General features: G+C 56.1%; 3 protein-coding genes across 9 annotated transcripts; 1 reads left to right on the top strand and 2 right to left on the bottom strand.

Moving 5' to 3' along the window:
• Positions 1-354: 354 nt before the first annotated feature.
• On the bottom strand, positions 355-3,296 carry Hirip3 (HIRA interacting protein 3). Of its 2 annotated transcripts, none has more exons than XM_023720783.1 (7): positions 2,808-3,296; positions 2,610-2,730; positions 2,404-2,518; positions 1,226-2,175; positions 977-1,145; positions 797-895; positions 355-722 (listed from the first exon to the last, which is right to left on the bottom strand). In XM_023720783.1, exons 1-7 carry the CDS (start codon positions 2,870-2,872, stop codon positions 559-561), a joined length of 1,683 nt encoding a protein of 560 aa, XP_023576551.1. In that variant the 5' UTR covers positions 2,873-3,296; the 3' UTR covers positions 355-558. The 2 variants fall into 2 exon arrangements, with proteins under 2 accessions (XP_023576551.1, XP_023576586.1); XM_023720818.1 differs by having other exon boundaries at positions 2,616-2,730.
• Positions 3,297-3,416: 120 nt separating this feature from the next.
• Positions 3,417-13,065, top strand: Ino80e (INO80 complex subunit E). 6 transcript variants are annotated; one of them, XM_004622949.2, is made up of 7 exons: positions 3,417-3,604; positions 3,743-3,813; positions 3,913-3,965; positions 8,108-8,186; positions 8,264-8,375; positions 8,737-8,853; positions 12,501-13,065. In XM_004622949.2, exons 1-7 carry the CDS (start codon positions 3,524-3,526, stop codon positions 12,720-12,722), a joined length of 735 nt encoding a protein of 244 aa, XP_004623006.1. In that variant the 5' UTR covers positions 3,417-3,523; the 3' UTR covers positions 12,723-13,065. The 6 variants fall into 6 exon arrangements, with proteins under 6 accessions (XP_004623006.1, XP_023576730.1, XP_023576699.1 ...); XM_023720962.1 differs by having other exon boundaries at positions 8,734-8,853; XM_023720931.1 differs by having other exon boundaries at positions 3,913-3,974.
• Positions 12,785-16,668, bottom strand: Doc2a (double C2 domain alpha). The gene is made up of 10 exons (XM_004622950.1): positions 16,401-16,668; positions 16,018-16,097; positions 15,767-15,841; positions 15,542-15,651; positions 14,416-14,542; positions 14,267-14,326; positions 14,028-14,191; positions 13,842-13,923; positions 13,657-13,753; positions 12,785-13,570 (listed from the first exon to the last, which is right to left on the bottom strand). Exons 1-10 carry the CDS (start codon positions 16,663-16,665, stop codon positions 13,425-13,427), a joined length of 1,206 nt encoding a protein of 401 aa, XP_004623007.1. The 5' UTR covers positions 16,666-16,668; the 3' UTR covers positions 12,785-13,424.

Genomic DNA, 16,668 nt, shown 5'->3' with positions numbered 1-16,668 from the left:
TACAGGCTGTCCCAAGTCAGTTTGTACTCATCCTCAGGCCAGTTCAGACCTTCCTTTCACTTCCACATTTGTTACAGAGGTAGCTAAAAGCAGGATAACAAGAGGGGCCTATTGGGCAGACTGGTCTATGTAGTTCAGGCTGACCTCAAACTCCCAGCAGTCCTGCCTCAGCCTCCCCAGTGCTGGGGTTACTGGCATGCAACACCATGCCCAACTTGGTGGTACACTTTGGATGGGGAACCCCAAAATGAGAGGGACCTAGACCCCTGGCTTCCAGTAGCAGAGGCTATTCCTTAGTCTCCAGTGCCCAAATCACAGGGCATAAAAGCAAAGGACCATTTCTGATGAGGTGATTACAAACATTCCTTTATTGAGTCTCAAAAAATAAATCCTTACGAACATTTTAACGGAGAACGTGGAGCTGAGCAGTAGTGTCCGTTGTCCCTGGCAGCTACAGTCTTCCGGAAGAAAGCTATTTTTGCTTTGCAGGTTCAGGGTACAAGATGTCACCTGCGCTTTGTGCACATGGAAAGGGTCCCTCCCATGAGCTGGTAGTACTCAGTTACTCTCCCCATCACTGCTGATGATGCCTCGCATGTGTGACCAGTCCGGGGGTGCCTGACGAGGCTGCTCGTCCTCAGAGTCCAGGGTCCGGTGGTACAGCTCCCCAAAGGGGGGCGCTTCTCCTGAAGGGTTCCAGGCAGTCCGTCTACGTGGCCGGCCTAGGAGGACAAGGACAGATTAGCTGCCTGAAAAGTGCAAGCTCAGCCACATCCAGGCAGAGAAAAACCCTCACCAGAACTGCTGATGATGTTGGCGACATCCAAAGAGGCTGCCTCTGCCTCCGCCTCCCGCTGCTCCTTCAGGGCACGACACTTCTCTAAAGAGGGGTTACCTGGGGCAGAAGCGGCTCATGACCCCTCCTCCCCTGGAGCCAGAGCCCTCCGGCAGCCCTCCAGGACACACCCCGCCTCACCCTTCATGCCGAGGGCTTCCAGCTCAGCCCGCAGGACACTCAGGCGCTCCTTGTGTGAGCGACAGGACCCCAGCAGCTTTTTATAGTTTCGATGGGCACCACAGGCGCGGATGTAGCGCTTCAGCCTGGTCACAGCTGGGTGGTCCTCTCCATGGCGACCAGAGCTAGCCTGGCAAAGCAATTTAAGGCTGAGCCTGCTGGGGTCTCTCTTCTCCCTAGTGTGGTCTCCCACCCCACATGTCCCCTCACCTTCCTGTCTTTGGGCTGTGGGCTTGCATCCGAGGAAGAAGAGGAGGTTCGTGCTCTGCTCTTCTGAGAGCTCTTCTTGGCAGAGCGGTTCCTCCTCGCTCCCTTAGGGCTCGCCCCTGCCTCGCTGTCACTTAGCTCCCTTTCTAAGTCACTCTCTTCACCACTGACACTGCCCAGTTTGGCTGACTTTGCAGCTGCTTGTGCCTCGCAGCTGTCTTCATCCTCACTGCTTCTATTCTGCCGTTTCCTACTTTTCCACTGGCTCCTGACCTTGCTCTTCCTGTGTCCTGGAGACTCTTTGCCTCCCCCACTATTATCACCACTGCCTGCTGCCTCTTTCTCCTCTTCTTCCCCACTGTCCCCGTCTCTCAGCCTCCTCCCCTCCAAAGCTGACGGTTCCCTTCCTTTGCTTCTAGCTCCGGGTTTCCTCCAGTCCTCCTCGTTCTCTTCCTTCTTGAGTAGGCACTCCTCCTCACTCTCCTTTTCACTTTCCTCATGGCTTTTAGCTTCTGTTTTTTCTCCAGACTTCTTTGCTCTCCTCTGGACAGGAACTTCTTCACTGTCCTCACTTTCGTCCCTGGCCTGATGCTTTCTGGCCGAAGCCTTGCCTCGTGCCTGCTCATTCTTGGTCCTGCGTTTCTTCAAAGTCCTGCCCTTGATTTCATTTTCCTCCTCATCTTCCTCACTGTCCTTTTCCTCTAAGATCTTATTTACTCTGCCAGAGCCCTCCCCCGCCTCCTCCTGTTCCTCCTCACTGCTCTCCTCTAATCCCATTTTTGCAGGCTGCTTTGCTGGCTGGTCACTTTGCTGCTCTTCATCACTACTCTCAACTACTTTCTTGGAAGCCTGCCTTGGACGCTCCTCCTTGACTCGGCTGGTTTCTGCCTCTGCCATCCTGTTATCTGCTGGGCATCCAAAGCAGTCTGGACTGGAGACTGAGGACCTAGACCCTGCAATATGGAGAAGGAGTTGGGATAGGTCCCTCCTGTCTTGTCCTCCCCATTTGAAACAGGTTGCCTCTAAAGCTTGCTCTGGCAGTGGAAAGGGCAGCAGGAAGCACGGCTATCACCCTACCCTCTTCTGGTTCCTGACGCACTGGCCCTGGCTCCTGCACACAGCAGAAAGGCCTTTTGCATGAACCAGTGGTGCAGAACGCACAGACAGCAACAGACACTAACCTGACTCTGAATTGAGGCGGAACCTTTTTCTCTCTTGGTCACTGCAGGGAGTGGGAGGCCTCTTCGTCTTCTTGGTGAGGTCTAGCTTCTTTCGCCTGGTACCAGCTTCATCCACCTGTGAGCACCAAGAGGGCAAGAGATACGTCCTGCCCATCACCTCCTGGGCAACACACACCATCTCCTGAGGGCCAGGTTTGTACCCACACCTGCATCTTCAGCAGCTCCTCCTCCACCAGCCGCTTCAGTGCCTGCTTCTCCTCGGGTTCCAGATGGTTGCGACCCGCGTGAGCCAAGAACTTCCGCCGCACGATGGAGTGCGTGAGCGTGCTACAGAGACACGGGTCAAGACGGGCTCTACGTCCCACCCTGGCCCTTTCCAGCCCTAACTCCAATCCCCTGTGCACCTGAGGTCAGGGCGGCCTCGGAAGAAACTGTGCGTGAACTCCCGCATCTCGTTCTCCCGCGCCATTTTGCTCCACCCGGGATTGACAGCTCCCGCCTTTTTTCTTCTCGGCCTCCGTCAGCCTTTTGAGAGCGGTTTGCGCACGCGCCGTCCTGCGGATCCGGGAGGTGCGGCACCGTCGGCCCCCGGTTTGTGGATAGCTAGGGCCAAGAACTTTGGCGGACAAAAGTTGCTCTTCTTGGGCAGTTGGAGGGTCTTGAAGCGCCTATCCTTGGCTAGAACAAATCCTTTTGACAGTTTTCCTTAGAAACTGATTCGTTACCGATAACCTCCGTTGTCACGGAGACCAAGGCCGCTGTCATTTCGAAAGGCAAAAGAAAAGGGGCACCCTAGCCAAGAGACTAGGAATATTCGGGAGACCCTTCTATGAGTCCAAATCTCCAAGCTTATTTAGAATCGCTAACGGTGCCCGCCAGCATCCGCCATCTTTATAACGTCATAGCTAGGTTAGCCACTGGAAACCGCGTTCCTCTCCGGGTAGTCCCTAAGGGGTCGGTTCCCGTGGTTACACTTCCCGCGCGCGGGGCCTCCTGGGAGTTGTAGTCCTCGCGGGCGCAGCCTAGCTGCTTCTACGGAAGTGAAGGGCGTGAGACTCCCGGCAGAGCTGGCTTGAGGTAGCGGGACTCCCGTCGCCGGGACGCTGCTTCCGCGCTGGCCATGAACGGCCCGGCGGATGGCGAAGTGGATTACAAAAAGAAATACCGGAATCTGAAGCGGAAACTCAAATTTCTCATCTACGTGAGTTCTGGTGTGGAGAGGTTGTGGAGTGAGGCCTGGCGAAGAGAGCACCTCGGGTGGCCGTGTGGAAAGGGGGTGGGGCGAGCTGGCTCTCGGTGCCGAGCCGAACCTCCAGCCCGGGGCCTGCCCTTACCGCAGGAACACGAGTGCTTCCAGGAGGAGCTGAGAAAGGCGCAGAGGAAATTGCTGAAGGTGTCCCGGGACAAGAGGTGAGGAGGAGGCGCGTGCAGGAGACGAGCATGGGGCGACTCCTAGACCCCAGGGGACATTGTGGAATGGAAATAAACTCTCCTCACGGCTTCTCTCAGTTTTCTCCTAGACCGACTTCTGCAGTACGAGAACGTGGATGAAGACTCCTCCGGTGAGCAAGGTCGTGAAAAGTTGGGAGGAGGATGTGGTTCTTGGCATCCGAGCCAGTCTTCCTAGCGGCCCTCCTAGGCCCGCAGACGCTCGCGCAGCCCCCAGTGGTCCTAAGCCTGCTTGTTTCCGTGTCTCCACCGTTTTTCCTTCAAGTATTGAACGCATCTGCTGTGTTCGGGACTCCGAGCTTGACATGGGGTTACAGCAGTAGCAAAATAGACAAACCCTTTGCGCTCTTATGGTTTATAGGGAGAAATAAGTAAACAAGGTAACTGGGATTGTAGATGGTTGTATAGCTTGAAAGGGGTAAGACGAATTGGCAGATTCTTTTTGCAAAGGGCCAGATAGTAATTTAGGCTTTATGGAACACGTTGTCTTTGAAAAAACTGCTTAGCTTGTGTCAAAGCAGCCATAGCCACTAGATAAATAAATGAAAGTGGCTGTGGTTGGTGGGTTTTTTGGTTTGGTTTTGTTCTTGTTTTTTTATACTGGGAATCACATTCCGAACTCGGGACCTTGTGCTTCCCGGGCAGGTGCTGTGCTGCTGATAAAACATTATGGATACTAAAATTTGAATTGTGTAGTTTTGCCACGAAATAGGATTTTTTTCAGTACTAGGAATGAAACTCAGGGCCTTTACACTGAACTACATTTCCAGCTGTCCCCTCCTACTCCCCCACCCGTTTGACACTGTCTTGCTAAATTGCCCAGGCTGGGCTTGAACTTGCTATCCCCCTGACCTAGGCTCCCAGAGTATTGGGGTTACAGTTGTACAACATCATGCCCAGCAGTTTGTATGTTTTGTTTTGTTTTGTTTTTTTTCCAGACAGGGTCTTGCTGTCTAAAAAACCATAGTAGTTCAAGAACTTACTATGTAGCCCAATCTGGCCTCAAACTCATGATAGTCCTCCTGCTTCAGCCTCCCAAATGCTGGGATCACAGGCATGTGCCACTATTCTGAATTTTTTTTAGACTGTTTCTCCCTTCTCCATTTTCTTTCTTCTTTTCTTTCTTTCTTTATTTTGGTAGAACCAGGGATTGAACTCAGGCCCTTGCGCTTGCCAGGCAAGTGCTTATTCTACTGAGCCATCTCCCCAGCACCTTTTTTTTTTTTAATGTATTTAGTATACAATCTGTAGGGTCTCATTACACAGATCTCAGCCTTGTAGTGATCCTTCCTGTTTCTCAGCTTCCCTAGTGCTGGGATTACAGGTGCGCACCACCACGCCCAGTCTCATTTGCTGTCTTAGTACACCCCAGGGACAGGGCCAGCACTGCAGGCTGGGATCGAACCCTAACCCCCACATCTGTCTAAACAGATGCTTTGTTCCGCTGAGCTATCTGGCCAGCCCCCTCCCTCTCTTTCTTCTTTTCTTTCCTTCCTTTTTTTCTTTCAGACGGGGTCTCACCATGCAGTCCAGGTGGCCTTGAAGTCACTGTGTAGCCCAGGGTTAGCAGGGATAGCAGGTGTGCGTCACCACGCCCACCTTTTTCTACTGGAGTTTGGCTCCACGGTCTTCACACTGATCTGGGGGTACATCTATAGCCCTTTCTTAGTTTTTTTTATTTGGAAACAACGTCTTACTGAATCACCTAGGGTGGATTCCAGCTTGTGATCATCATGTTGCAGACCCCTAGAGCACTGGGAATAAGAGATGGGCCCAGCCTCAGCCATCTTTAGCCTCTTTTGGTGCCAGTGGCAAACTGACAAAATTGATTTCATGACCACTAGTGGACTGAAATCCGAAGTTTGGGAAGTCCTTGTGGTGGACGTCTGTGGTCCTCCTCCCGAGTGAGGCCCTTAAAAGGTCATCGCATTAGCTGTCCTTTGACTGTTGGGCGAGGGGAGGGATAGCAGCCAGCAGCTGGTGACTGCTTGCTCCTGTAAATGTTTGTTGGCCCCTGCGGCCCGTTGTTCGCTCTTACAGGAGTGAGGCTTCAGGACTGGCATGGGTCACTGCTGTAAGGGTGGAGAAGCAGGCAGGGGCTCCTCACATGGGCCGTGGCAGAAAGTGGCTTTGTTCTGGCCACTTCTTTCTGCTGCTCCCTTCCTTAAGTTTCCTGGTTAACCTCCTGTTAGAGGAACATGAGGGCAGGAAACAGGGAACGGAGCACATCATGGTCAGACTGGATTGAATCTGACAAGCATGAGCCAGAGGTGTTTTTTTTTTTGTTTGTTTGTTTTTGGTTTTTAATATTTATTTATTTATTTGGTACAGTCTCACTGTATAGCTCAGACTCATAGTGTTCTTTCTGTCTCAGCCTCCCCAACACTGGAATTACAGGCATGTGCCACCACACCCAGTTTCGGTGGCTGGCATGGCACACAGTACCGAGGATTGGACTGGGATCCTTGCGTTTGCTAGGCAGGCCTGAGCCAGAGGTTGAAGCCTCCACTCAGATCTTGGAGGCATCCACACATGATGCTTCTCAGCGCTTGCGAGGAGAGCCCTGAATAGAAGAGTTAAAGCAGAACTAGCATTTAACAGGGCAGGAGGAAGTCTGGAAGGCTTCTCAGAGGGGGTGGCATTCAATCTCCCTTTTTGTTTTTTAAAGACAGGGTCTCACTATGCAGTTCGGACTGACCTTGTGCTCACTTTTATAGCCCCCAGGCTGGTCTCAAACTGGAAGAGATCCATCTGGCGCCACCTTCCAAGTGCTGGGATTACAGGTGTGCACCACCACACCCAGTTTTCTCAATCTGCCTTTTAAGGGATGTATCTGAGCAGAGGAATTGGGAACCACGTGTCCTATGTAGCAGTTATTAAATGAATTAGAGGTTTTCTGGGAAGAGGCACTAGACCAGAAAATCTATTTTTGAGGAAAGAAGTTGGCATACAACTCGGTGGTAGGCATACATCTACCATATGCAAGGCCCTGCATTGGATCCTTAGCACTTCAGAAAAAAACACTAGAAAAGAGTTTGCCAACCAGAAAAGTAGGTTGAACCCAGAGTAAAAAGTACCATTGCTGGGTTTAGAAAAGGCTAGCGTCCCCTGACATGCTGAGAGGGCGACTGAGACTGGGTGTGGTGGCGCACACCTGTAATCCCAGCACTTGGGAGGCTGAAAACAGGATCACTACAAATCTGACCTGTGTAGTGAGATGCTGTAGACCCTGTACTAAATACATTTTTTTTTAAAAAAGGTTAGTGTCTATAATCCCAGCTATTTAGGAAGCCAAGACAGAAGGATCACAAAGTTGAGACCAGTTCGGACAATTTAGTCAGAATCTTACTTCAGAAATAAAGAAGGGACTGAGGGGAGCTGTGGGTATGGCTCAGTGGTAGAGCTCTCATATGCACAAGGCCCTGGGTTCAATGCCCGTGCCCCCCATCAAAAGGGGGGACTGAGGCTGTGGCAGAGTAGAAGGCCATAGGTTCCATTGCTAGAGCTACTGATGCCCTGGGGTGGCGCCAGCAGGAAAGATGGGATTAGATTTGTTTTAGGTCCTTGTAGAGTTGGGATGGACAGTAGGTGGCAGACTGGAGTCTTCTGAGCAGGTGATTTGTTCAGGATGGTTGCCTGATCTTGTGGCAGTTAGGGTGGCACCAATAGATAAAAGTAAACATTCATTTTATTTTATTATATTCTGGATGTGGTGGTGCATTCCTGTAATCCCAGCACTCAGGAGGCTGAGGCAGGAGGATCAATGGTGAGTTCAGTGCCAGCCTGGGCTAAATAAATAGTAAGACTGTCTCAAATAGTGATTACCTGTTTATCGTACATAATCAAAGGTATCTTTTGGAGTGATAGATCAGCAGGACCCTGCGTAGGGAAGAGCCCAGAGGTGAAGGCAGCTACAAGGCAAACGAGGGAGCAGCACGAAATGGTCAAGGATAGACAGGCCCGAGTTCACGCCCCAGGCCCGCCGCTTGCTCCCCGAGCCTCTGGCCACAGTTGGAAAGTGGTAGTGATGCCCTTTCAATCTTCCCTGGAGGGCTGTTAGGACTAGCAGAGGTGGCGAGTGTAAAGGGGGCCGGCACTCAGTATTTGCTCCTGTTAGGGAGGTGTCAGTGCAGGAAGCAGGCGGGCAGCTGGGGAGTCTGCCTCCTGGTCAGCTTCCTGGAGCCCTGAGTGCTGAGGACAGCGGGAAGTAGGTGGCCTCCCAGCCCACAGCCCACTGACATGCCCTCCCCCACAGACTCGGATGCTACCGCGTCTTCAGACAACAGCGAGACAGAGGGTACACCCAAGTTGTCAGACACACCTGCCCCTAAGAGGTAAGACAGCCAGCCTTCCTGGGCCTGGGTTGCTCGGCCTGCAGCTGCCTCTGAGCCCTCCCTTATCCTTTCTGTAGGAAGAGAAGCCCTCCCCTGGGAGGCACCCCATCCCCCTCAGGCCTCTCCCTGCCTCCTTCGTCGGGGTTTCCCCTCCAGGCCTCTGGGACGCCCTCTCCATACCTGAGCTCGGTAAGTTGGGGTCAAGCAGTGGTCTAAAATGCCTGGGAATGAGGTGGGCCCGTGAGAGCAAAGGGGCCAGGTCTCTGGGTGAGGCCAGCCTGACTCGGGCGTCTGTTCTTCAGTGGCCAGCAAGTGTCCCTTGGAGGGTGTGAGCCAGGGCTGCCCGCTTCTCTGGTGTAGGACTAGGGGACAGACAGGCCGCAGGAGAGCAGTGCTGCTGCTGCCCCCTCCCCTTCTGTTCTCAGGAGCCCTGGGAGCCACACTCATCACCATCTCTTTTGTTTTTCCATTCTTCCTGTTCGCATTTCTTCCCTTCACCCCCCGCCCCCCCCACTCTGTTTCCCATCTTCATCCCTGCTCCCACCAGCAGCTGGCTTCCCCCCCTTACCCCCCATTCCCTTCTGACTACCTGGCCCTGCAGCTGCCCGAGCCCAGCCCCCTGAGGCCCAAGCGGGAGAAACGGCCCCGCCTGCCCCGGAAACTCAAGGTACCCTGATTTGGGGAAGATAGGGAGGGGTATGCCATCTGAGGGAGGCTCAGGATGGCCTGGGGCCAGCCAAGGAAGGACTCGGAGAGCTTGATTTGGGACAGTTGAGGCTACAGTCCAGGGCCTGCCACTGAGGGGCACCTCTGAGAAGTAATGGCTCGGTCTCACTGTGGAGGCAGATCTGTCATTGCCAGCCCGGGTGCCAGTGCCTGGGGCCTGCCCCAGCATGGCAGTGTTCCCACGGGCCGTGAGCATGGTGATGCCAGACGGCTCCAGCGGGAGCAGAGTCGTGGCATCTGGTATCTAGTCAAGGCTGCCCCAGTGAAAAACCACTTGGAGGGGTCTCTGCCCTCTAAAGCACCTGGATTGTGGTATGTGAAGCAGTGGTGAGACGAGACAGGCTTGGCAGGTGTTCCAGAGCACCTGCTGCCTACCAGCACCATCCCGGGCGGTGGCCTTGTCAGCAGGCACAGCCTCTGCACTCACACTTTTTGCAAGCTGGGTAGGTGATAGACAAGGTGAATAGGTCCCGGTGCAGAAAATCAGGTGAGAGAAGGGGCTGGGGAGCTGGGAGGGGGCATGGGGGGGATGTTTACGTGACTTGGGGTGTTGCTTGATCAGAGATTTAGAGGAAACAGCGAGCCACACAGCTCTCTGGGAAACGGTTTCACTCAGGGACACCTGGGGCAAAGACCCCGGGGCACACATGCACTTGGCTTGTGCGGGATCTGGTGGAAGGACAGGGATGCGGGAGACATGGCCCACGAGGTCAGACGCGGGGAGCTGAGGGTCCTGTCGTCAGGGCCCTTGGACTGGTGCTTGCAGAAGGAGCCACTGGAGGAAGCTAGCAGATCTGGTCCAGTATACACGATGGCCATTGCCGCCGCTGTAGGGGTTAGCAAGGTGCAGGGCCTGGGAGCAAGTTAGATGGGGAGGCTGTGACCAAAGGCACCCAACAGCTGTGGAGATGGCGCGGAGAGGACCCGGGACCCATTTTGAGGAAGGGACCAAGGATTTCCTGGATCTTGGCAGGCCACTTAGCCCCAGGTATGACTGGGGGAGAGAGAGGCCCCCAAGGAGAAGCAGAATGGTCCTTTTCTGAGGCAGAGGACTGAAAGATGTGGGTTCTGAGGAAGTGGAGAAATGTGGCCCCAGATGCGGCAAGAGGCCCAGCAGCCACGGGTGGAAGCCGAGGGTTCGTGCTGGTTGTGCCTGGGCGTCCTCAGCAGGCTGCAGGGGGAAAGAGGGCTGAGTGCAGAGCCTCAGGAGTGGGAAGCATAGCACCCATCCAGACTGCAGTCAAAGCTGGGGAGCAACCAGGCTGGTCAGCTCGCAGGGCCCTGAAGCCAGAAGCAAAGTGAGGTGCTGCGTTCCTCATGGGTGAGCGTGGGTTCTGGAACGGGCGTACGCAGCTCAGCGGGAGAGGGCTTGCGGGCCGCGGGGGAGGGCCTGGGTTCAGTCCTAGCACCACGCAGAAAACACTGGCCCCTGCTGAAGGCTTCTGCCTCCGGCCTGTAGAGCCAGGATGGGAAGACCAGTCAGGGTGGTCAGGTTTTTGGGTTGGTGCTGTGCCCTGAAGTGGCACAGAGGGCTCGTGTTAGTTGCTGTGCCTAGAACAGATAGAGAAGGACTCAGATGACATCTGAGCCCAGGTGAGATCTGGGTATTCTGGGTTGAGGCCAAAATAGGAAGGGAGACAGGATGTGGTGGAAAGTGTTTGGGATGTAGCAAGAGTGACAGAGAAAGTTGGAAATAAGAAACAGTGGAATGGAGTGACAGAAAGCTGTGTGGACACCCAGATGAGAGTTGTCCCGGAGGGAGTGGGGATCCTCAGGGCCCCAGGTGAGAAAAAGATGGAGGCGGGAGATGTGAGCTGGTGGGACGCTGGAGGCTGGTGCAGGTCAGTCAACAGGAGCCTGAGCCGAATGCAGTGGCGCACTTCTGTGGTCCCAGCCTCTCAGGAGGATCACCTGGGCCTAGGAGTTCAAGAACCGGCTGGACTACATGGCAAGACCCCATCTTAAAAATAAATAGAACCATCTGGGGCTTTAGTTAGCCTTAGCTGGATCTCAATCCCAGCACCTCCATGTACTCTTTTTTTGTTTTGTTTTGTTTTTTCTTTTTTGTATTTTTAAGGAAGGGTCTACAGGGTGTTCAGGGTCTCACTACTAGATCAGACTCATAGTGATCCGCTGTTTACAGCCTCCCAAGAGCGGAGAGGCGTGAACCACCACACGCAGTCTCCCCATGTACTCTTGAATCTTGAGCATGCCACTTACCTGCAAGCCTCACTTATTTTAGATAGTCACCTGAAGCTACAGGGACTTAAGGGACAGAGAATGCTTAGCGTCCAACATCTGGGCCCTAGCAAGCCGCAGAATCATGTTAGTTGCCCATGGTCGCACTACAGAAGGCCAGGGCAGGAATGGGGCCAGGGTGGGGGTCCTGAGGTGGCTGCAGCCAGAGGCCGTGGTCTGCACGCCGCTGTGCTCTCTCTCCAGTGCTGTGTCTCCTGGGAATTTGTGCAGGTGTCTGGCATGGGGCTGCTCTATAGGGCAAGGCTCCTGGCTGACCTCTGTCCTGGCAGGTCAGTGTCACCTGTCGCAGACCAAGCTGACCCACCACATCACCCAGGCAGAAGGTCGGGGGGCTACTGCAGAAGCAGAGAACAGGCCAGGGCCAGATGCATCAAAGCCGTCAGGAGCCACTTGAAGGCCAGCGGAGAGCAGTTTCTGCCCCCGCAGCCCAGGGCCTGATGAGGTCCTGCCACTGGGGACCTGGTGTACCCGCTCAGGCCCTTCCTCCCTCCCACGGTGGTCCTAAAGATTGGACCACCTGGTGGGTGTGCAGTTTGTGCCTACAAAGCACAGAGAGTACCACTGAGAGCCCAGAGAGCTATCTGCAAGGACACTTTGCAGGGACCTGGCAGGGAAGGCTGGAGGTTTGGACAGAGTAGAAGCCAGTTCCCGGCTTTAGAGGAGAAACAGGGCTTTTACTGCATAGAGGACATGCCAGGTGGAGGGCTGACCTGCTGTCGCGCACCTGCACTGCCGATCCCGGGGCCCTCAGGCCCAAGAGTGACCTGCTCAGGCCTGTGTTCTAAGAGATCGCAGCTGCAGTGTAGAGGGGGAGCTGGCTCTGGGCGAGCCTGCAGACGGGGAGTCCAGCTAAGAGGCCCGTACCCTGGCAGAAGTGAGCTGAGAGGAGGCCTGGCCTGGGGTGGTAGCCACGGGGATCCCAAGGAGAGGGGCCCTGCCAAGAGGTAATAAAACTGAGGGGCAAAGAAGCCACGTAGTCTTGTGGCCCAGGTGGCCTGTGACACTGTCACTTGAGCCAGCAAGCTCTGCAGGGGGGAGGGTAAGCCAGCCAGTGGTATAGAAGGGGCCTGTGTGCCCAAAGGTCGAGGTGATATGGGCGCTGCTCACTGGCCTGGCCCTGGCTGTAACTGCTGCTACTGGACAGCCAGAGTGCCTTTGCCCCTGCTTATGTCCCCCCATCACACCTCCATCGCTGCTCCTTGATGACCACTAGCTGACTGGGCACATGCCCCTCCCCAACCCCAGAAAGGCCTCGAGGGGCATCGCCCTGCCTCCTGGAGGACTTGGTGTCTCTGACAAGCCCTCCCTGTGTTTCTTCCCCTGCTGCAGATGGCGGTGGGACCCCCTGACTGCTCTGTGGGCGGGCCACTGACCTTCCCTGCCAGGGGTCCTGGGGCTGGGGTCGGAACAGCCCTGACTCCCCTGCCCCCACCCAAGATGCCCCCCCACACGATCCTGAGCACAGTCCCTCGGCAGATGTTCAGCGATGCAGGCAGCGGGGATGACGCCCTGGACGGGGACGATGACCTGGTGATCGACATCCCAGAGTGACGCCACCGCTGTCGGCCGAGCCTGCCCCACGCCCCCTCCCTGTGCCAGCACACAAGCCCAGCTTCCTCAGAGATGTTTATTGATGCCCAGTTGCCATGCTTTGGCCACTGACATGACCAGAAAAGGCGTAAACATGCACAGATGTCCCCCAGGAAGGTGGCAGGGGCCCTGCCCTCACATCCCGGCCCCAGCCAGGGGGACGGTTATTTAAATGAGTGGCCAGGAGCATCTGCTGCCTCTGGAGCAACAGCACCCCATGGTGGCCACCCCTTTAAAAGGGCAGCTGTACAGGGCTAGGACTTTTCAAATGAAATTTCTGTATTAAATGAGTAGCTCTTCTTTGTCCCTTGGAAACATTCTCTTCCGAGCCTCCCCTAATCCGACCTCCTCCCTGTGGGTGAGGGGCCGGGCAGCTTGGAGAGGCACAGAGGGCCACGAGGGACCTGGGGACAGCACTCCTCGGGGTGCAGAGGGGAGTTTGCATATTTGCAGGAAACAGCGAGTCAGGCAAGAGGAATCTGCATATGTGGATATAGAGCCCCACATCCCTCACAAGAAGACAGACCCACAGTCACGGAGACTCTCACAGAAATAAGACAGGTAGTGCAGGGCAGGGCCTCCCACCCGTGTAAACGTGCAACACACTCGTGCGAAGGTTGGGTCCTGGGCCCTGCCCGGGGGCCTTGCAGGCGGCTGCTGGTCTCAGGCCGAGGGGAGCGCCCCGGCTGCAGGGGGCAGCTCGCTTGTCAGGGTGTGCCAGCGCTCCAGAGCCGCGTCCGGCTGCTGCAGGCAGTCACTCCAGTGCTTCCGGCCCTCTCCTCGGGCACCCGGCCCCAGGGACACGCCGCCTGGTGAGCAGCCAGGGTGACAGCGTCAGGGTCCAGCTTGTTACTCGTCAGCCCTCAGCACCACCCAACTGGGCCCCTCACCTCACCTATGAAGTCATTGGATTTGCCAATGTCATAGTCCCAAACGGTGACTTCCAGAGTCTTGGTAGCCAGGGTGGAGAGTTCTATCTCATAGAAAAATTCCTGAGGGCGAGAGGAGCCACACCTACCATGAGGCCCTCTGGTCTAGGCTCCTGTCCCCACCCCGCTGTTCCTAGTTTGTCATATTCACCTCATTAAATTCTGGGTTTAGAGTCTTCTTCTTCACACATGTTTTGTGCTTGGATTTCTTGTCCACATCTGGCCTCAGGTACCTGGGTGTGGGGAGCCGGGCAGTTAAGATGCAGCCAGGCCTCAGAGGCCTAGCGCAGCGGGTCAGGCCGGCGTGGGAGGACAGCATGCGTCTCACAGATCTTACGTCTTCACATAAGGATCAGAGTAGCCATTGACATCCATGGCTGCCAGGTGGGCGCAGCGAACAATGCCCACCAGCAGCCCCCTGCGCCGAGAGCTGTAACTGAGGCTCAGCAGGATGCGCCCACGCTCTTCCAGGAGTCCAGGCCCCTGCTCAGCCTGCTCTAGCTGTGGGGGACAGACACTGGTCAGCCCGGGTCCGGCCCGCCTCCCAGCCAGCCATGGTCCCTTGAGGTGCCTCACCTCCTTCAGGTAGCAGGAGATGCCCCGCAGCGCTGCAGACATGGAGGAGGGTGACGCCAGCTAGGGGGACAGAAAGTTCTGGCAACCTGACCTCCCCCAGCTCCTACCCCCACCCCCACCCCAGGCATCCTAGTAGCTCCCACACGGACCGGGACCTGACGCTCGAGGCAGATGTTAAAATGCTTCTTCTGTGAAGGCTTGAGGCGGCGGAGAGGCACACGGATCTCCCCAATAAACTCATTGTGGCTCAGCTTGTCTTCATCGCAGACAGAGATCCTGCTGGGGAATGGCAGGGTCAGGGGCCTGGGGTACCTTGGCCCCTCCAGGTGGGAGAGCCAGCTCTGCCCTCATTCTCCATCTCATCTGTAAAATGGGTGAAGCTTGAGCCTTCACCTCTGGAGACTGTCCATCTGGGTCCCCAGGTGCAGGCTGTAAGAGCTAGAAGGGCCTCGGGGAGTCTTGGTGCTCGCCAGTGTGGGCCCACCTGGCCCAGGGACGCATCAGTGCAGCAGTTAGACTGCAACCCTGTGCCTCAGTTGCTGTTAGGATTAGGAGTCGCAGTCCCAGCCCTGTCACTTGCCAGCTGCTGTGTGGTCTTGGGCAAGTCACCTAACCTCCGTCCAGTTCCCCTCCCAAAACCATCACAAGGGTCAAGTGAAATAAACAGGAAAACCCCAGCAAAGGTTCAGTGACTGCCTTTACCCCAGCATCTGTCCCCACACCAGGGTGATCCCTGCACAGCAGCCCTGACCATGCCCCTTCCCCAGGGCGACCCTTCTGTGCCTACCTGTGGCTGAGAACAAAAGTTCAGAGTGAGGGTTTTGTGCCCCACAGCCCTGAGGGACACTGTCCCCGTATCATCTCCTGGGATGACAGCAAGTCCTTCGGACCTGAAAACTACTCCGGCTGGGGCTTTAGGGATAGGGCAGGTGGACCTAAGGTACACAGGGCTGTCTGTAGTCAGGAGCTCTGAGAAGGAATCTCCACAGCCCAAGGCTTCCTGGAGGAGGTCAGGGCTGTAGGACTTGGGCCGACAGGGAAGAAGAGACACGGGGCAAAGGCCAGGAGCTGTAGACCTGAGCACGAGAGAGGCGTCCTCTCCTGGAGAAGCAGGAGATGGGCAGCAATACCAGGGAAATATTTTGGGTTTGTGGGGGCCACTGCATGTGCCTACGTGTCATCAGTGAGGTTTGGGACATACAGAGATCAGCCAAACAAAAAAGGCCACAGTCACAGCTGGCTGGGGGCTCGGGCAGCAGGGAGGGCACCCCTCACCTGAGCACCTTGTGAGTGATGTCATCACCCGTGATCCCGCTGTACGTCAGGTCCTCATTCCACACAGGATTCAGCGTGTTCCTCTGAGTCTTGGTTTTTAATTTATTGGCCTGAGGTGTGGGGAAAAAGGGCTCTGATCCATGTCCCCCAGACATTCATGAACAGGCTGTAGATAGAAACCCACACGCTTGACCAGGCAGCTAGAAGCAAAGAGAAGGTCATTACCTTGCAGGCGCCAGGCAGCAGGTGCAACTTGACGTAGGGGTCGGCAAGGCCATTGAAGTCCATGGGCTTGAGGCCCTGGAGGGCAGAGAGGGAAGAGGGCTGTGGGCTCCAGCCCCTCGTCCTCCTCCTGCAGTGCTGGGTCCTGGATGCTTGGTGCAGCCAGGAGGAAGGGGGGTTAGGTCTGCCCTGGAGGGGGAAGGGAGGGTGCAACCCCGCAGGCTGGTGGAAGGTGGGTGCCCACGGCGGCCCACCTTGGCCCTGAGGATACTGCAGCGCAGGGTGCAGGAGGCCTGGTCATAGAGAAGGTCGAACTCCAACATGCCCAGGGCAGCTGTAGGAGAAAGAGGTGACAGGTGTGTGTGCCACAGCTCAGTGGCCGCATCTCTGTCGCCCGCAGCGAGTGCGCACAAAACTGAGTAGGCATGTGCGTGCGGTCTGGGTCCGTCTCAGCCGCGACTGGGGCTGTGTGGGTGGTGGAGTGTCTCAGCAGAAATATTGACTATCGAGCCTCGCTGAAGCTGTAATCTCCCCCGGGCCGCAGCTGCAGCGGCTGTCCCTCGTCCCTCCTTCCCTGCCCCCCTGCTCTCATGCACACCCAGCAGGGTCACAAGCCAAGCCCCCGCCCCCAACTCACTGGTGTCATCTGAGTCGTAGCTGTCCACCTCAGCCCCATCCTCAGGTGTGCTGGGCCCGAGGAGGGCCGCAGGGGGGGCCAGAGCCAGGGGGGCCAGGTGGGCCGGGGCCTCTCCACATCCCCGGCCACCCCCTTCGGGTCCCGGTGCCAGGCGAGGGAAGTAGTCAGAGATCTGGCGGATGGGCCGGATGGGCCCGGGGCACACGTTGATGGCCATGTGCTCCTGGATGTTGGTGGTCATGCGGTCGCCCCTGCGGCCCCTCATGCA

This window comes from Octodon degus, unplaced genomic scaffold (assembly GCF_000260255.1).
Source record: "Octodon degus isolate 3935 unplaced genomic scaffold, OctDeg1.0 scaffold00001, whole genome shotgun sequence".
Classification (NCBI taxonomy): domain Eukaryota; kingdom Metazoa; phylum Chordata; class Mammalia; order Rodentia; family Octodontidae; genus Octodon; species Octodon degus.
This window is presented reverse-complemented; position numbering and strand designations above follow the sequence as displayed.

What these genes read in the sequence shown, in the direction of transcription:
- Hirip3 (XM_023720783.1), bottom strand. Translation starts at nt 2,872, where the DNA reads ATGGCGCGGGAGAACGAGATGCGGGAGTTCACGCACAGTTTCTTCCGA. An exon ending in CACAGCCCAAAGACAGGAAG is followed by an intron (nt 1,146 to 1,225) that starts GTGAGGGGACAT and finishes TTGCTTTGCCAG; the next exon opens with GCTAGCTCTGGTCGCCATGG. An exon ending in GGAAGCCCTCGGCATGAAGG is followed by an intron (nt 896 to 976) that starts GTGAGGCGGGGT and finishes CTTCTGCCCCAG; the next exon opens with GTAACCCCTCTTTAGAGAAG.
- Ino80e (XM_023720892.1), top strand. Translation starts at nt 3,524, where the DNA reads ATGAACGGCCCGGCGGATGGCGAAGTGGATTACAAAAAGAAATACCGG. An exon ending in AAGGTGTCCCGGGACAAGAG is followed by an intron (nt 3,814 to 3,912) that starts GTGAGGAGGAGG and finishes GGCTTCTCTCAG; the next exon opens with TTTTCTCCTAGACCGACTTC. An exon ending in CCTCTCCATACCTGAGCTCG is followed by an intron (nt 8,376 to 8,733) that starts GTAAGTTGGGGT and finishes TGCTCCCACCAG; the next exon opens with CAGCTGGCTTCCCCCCCTTA.
- Doc2a (XM_004622950.1), bottom strand. Translation starts at nt 16,665, where the DNA reads ATGAGGGGCCGCAGGGGCGACCGCATGACCACCAACATCCAGGAGCAC. An exon ending in GCCTCGAGCGTCAGGTCCCG is followed by an intron (nt 14,327 to 14,415) that starts GTCCGTGTGGGA and finishes CTGTCCCCCTAG; the next exon opens with CTGGCGTCACCCTCCTCCAT. An exon ending in TCTGATCCTTATGTGAAGAC is followed by an intron (nt 13,924 to 14,027) that starts GTAAGATCTGTG and finishes CCCCACACCCAG; the next exon opens with GTACCTGAGGCCAGATGTGG.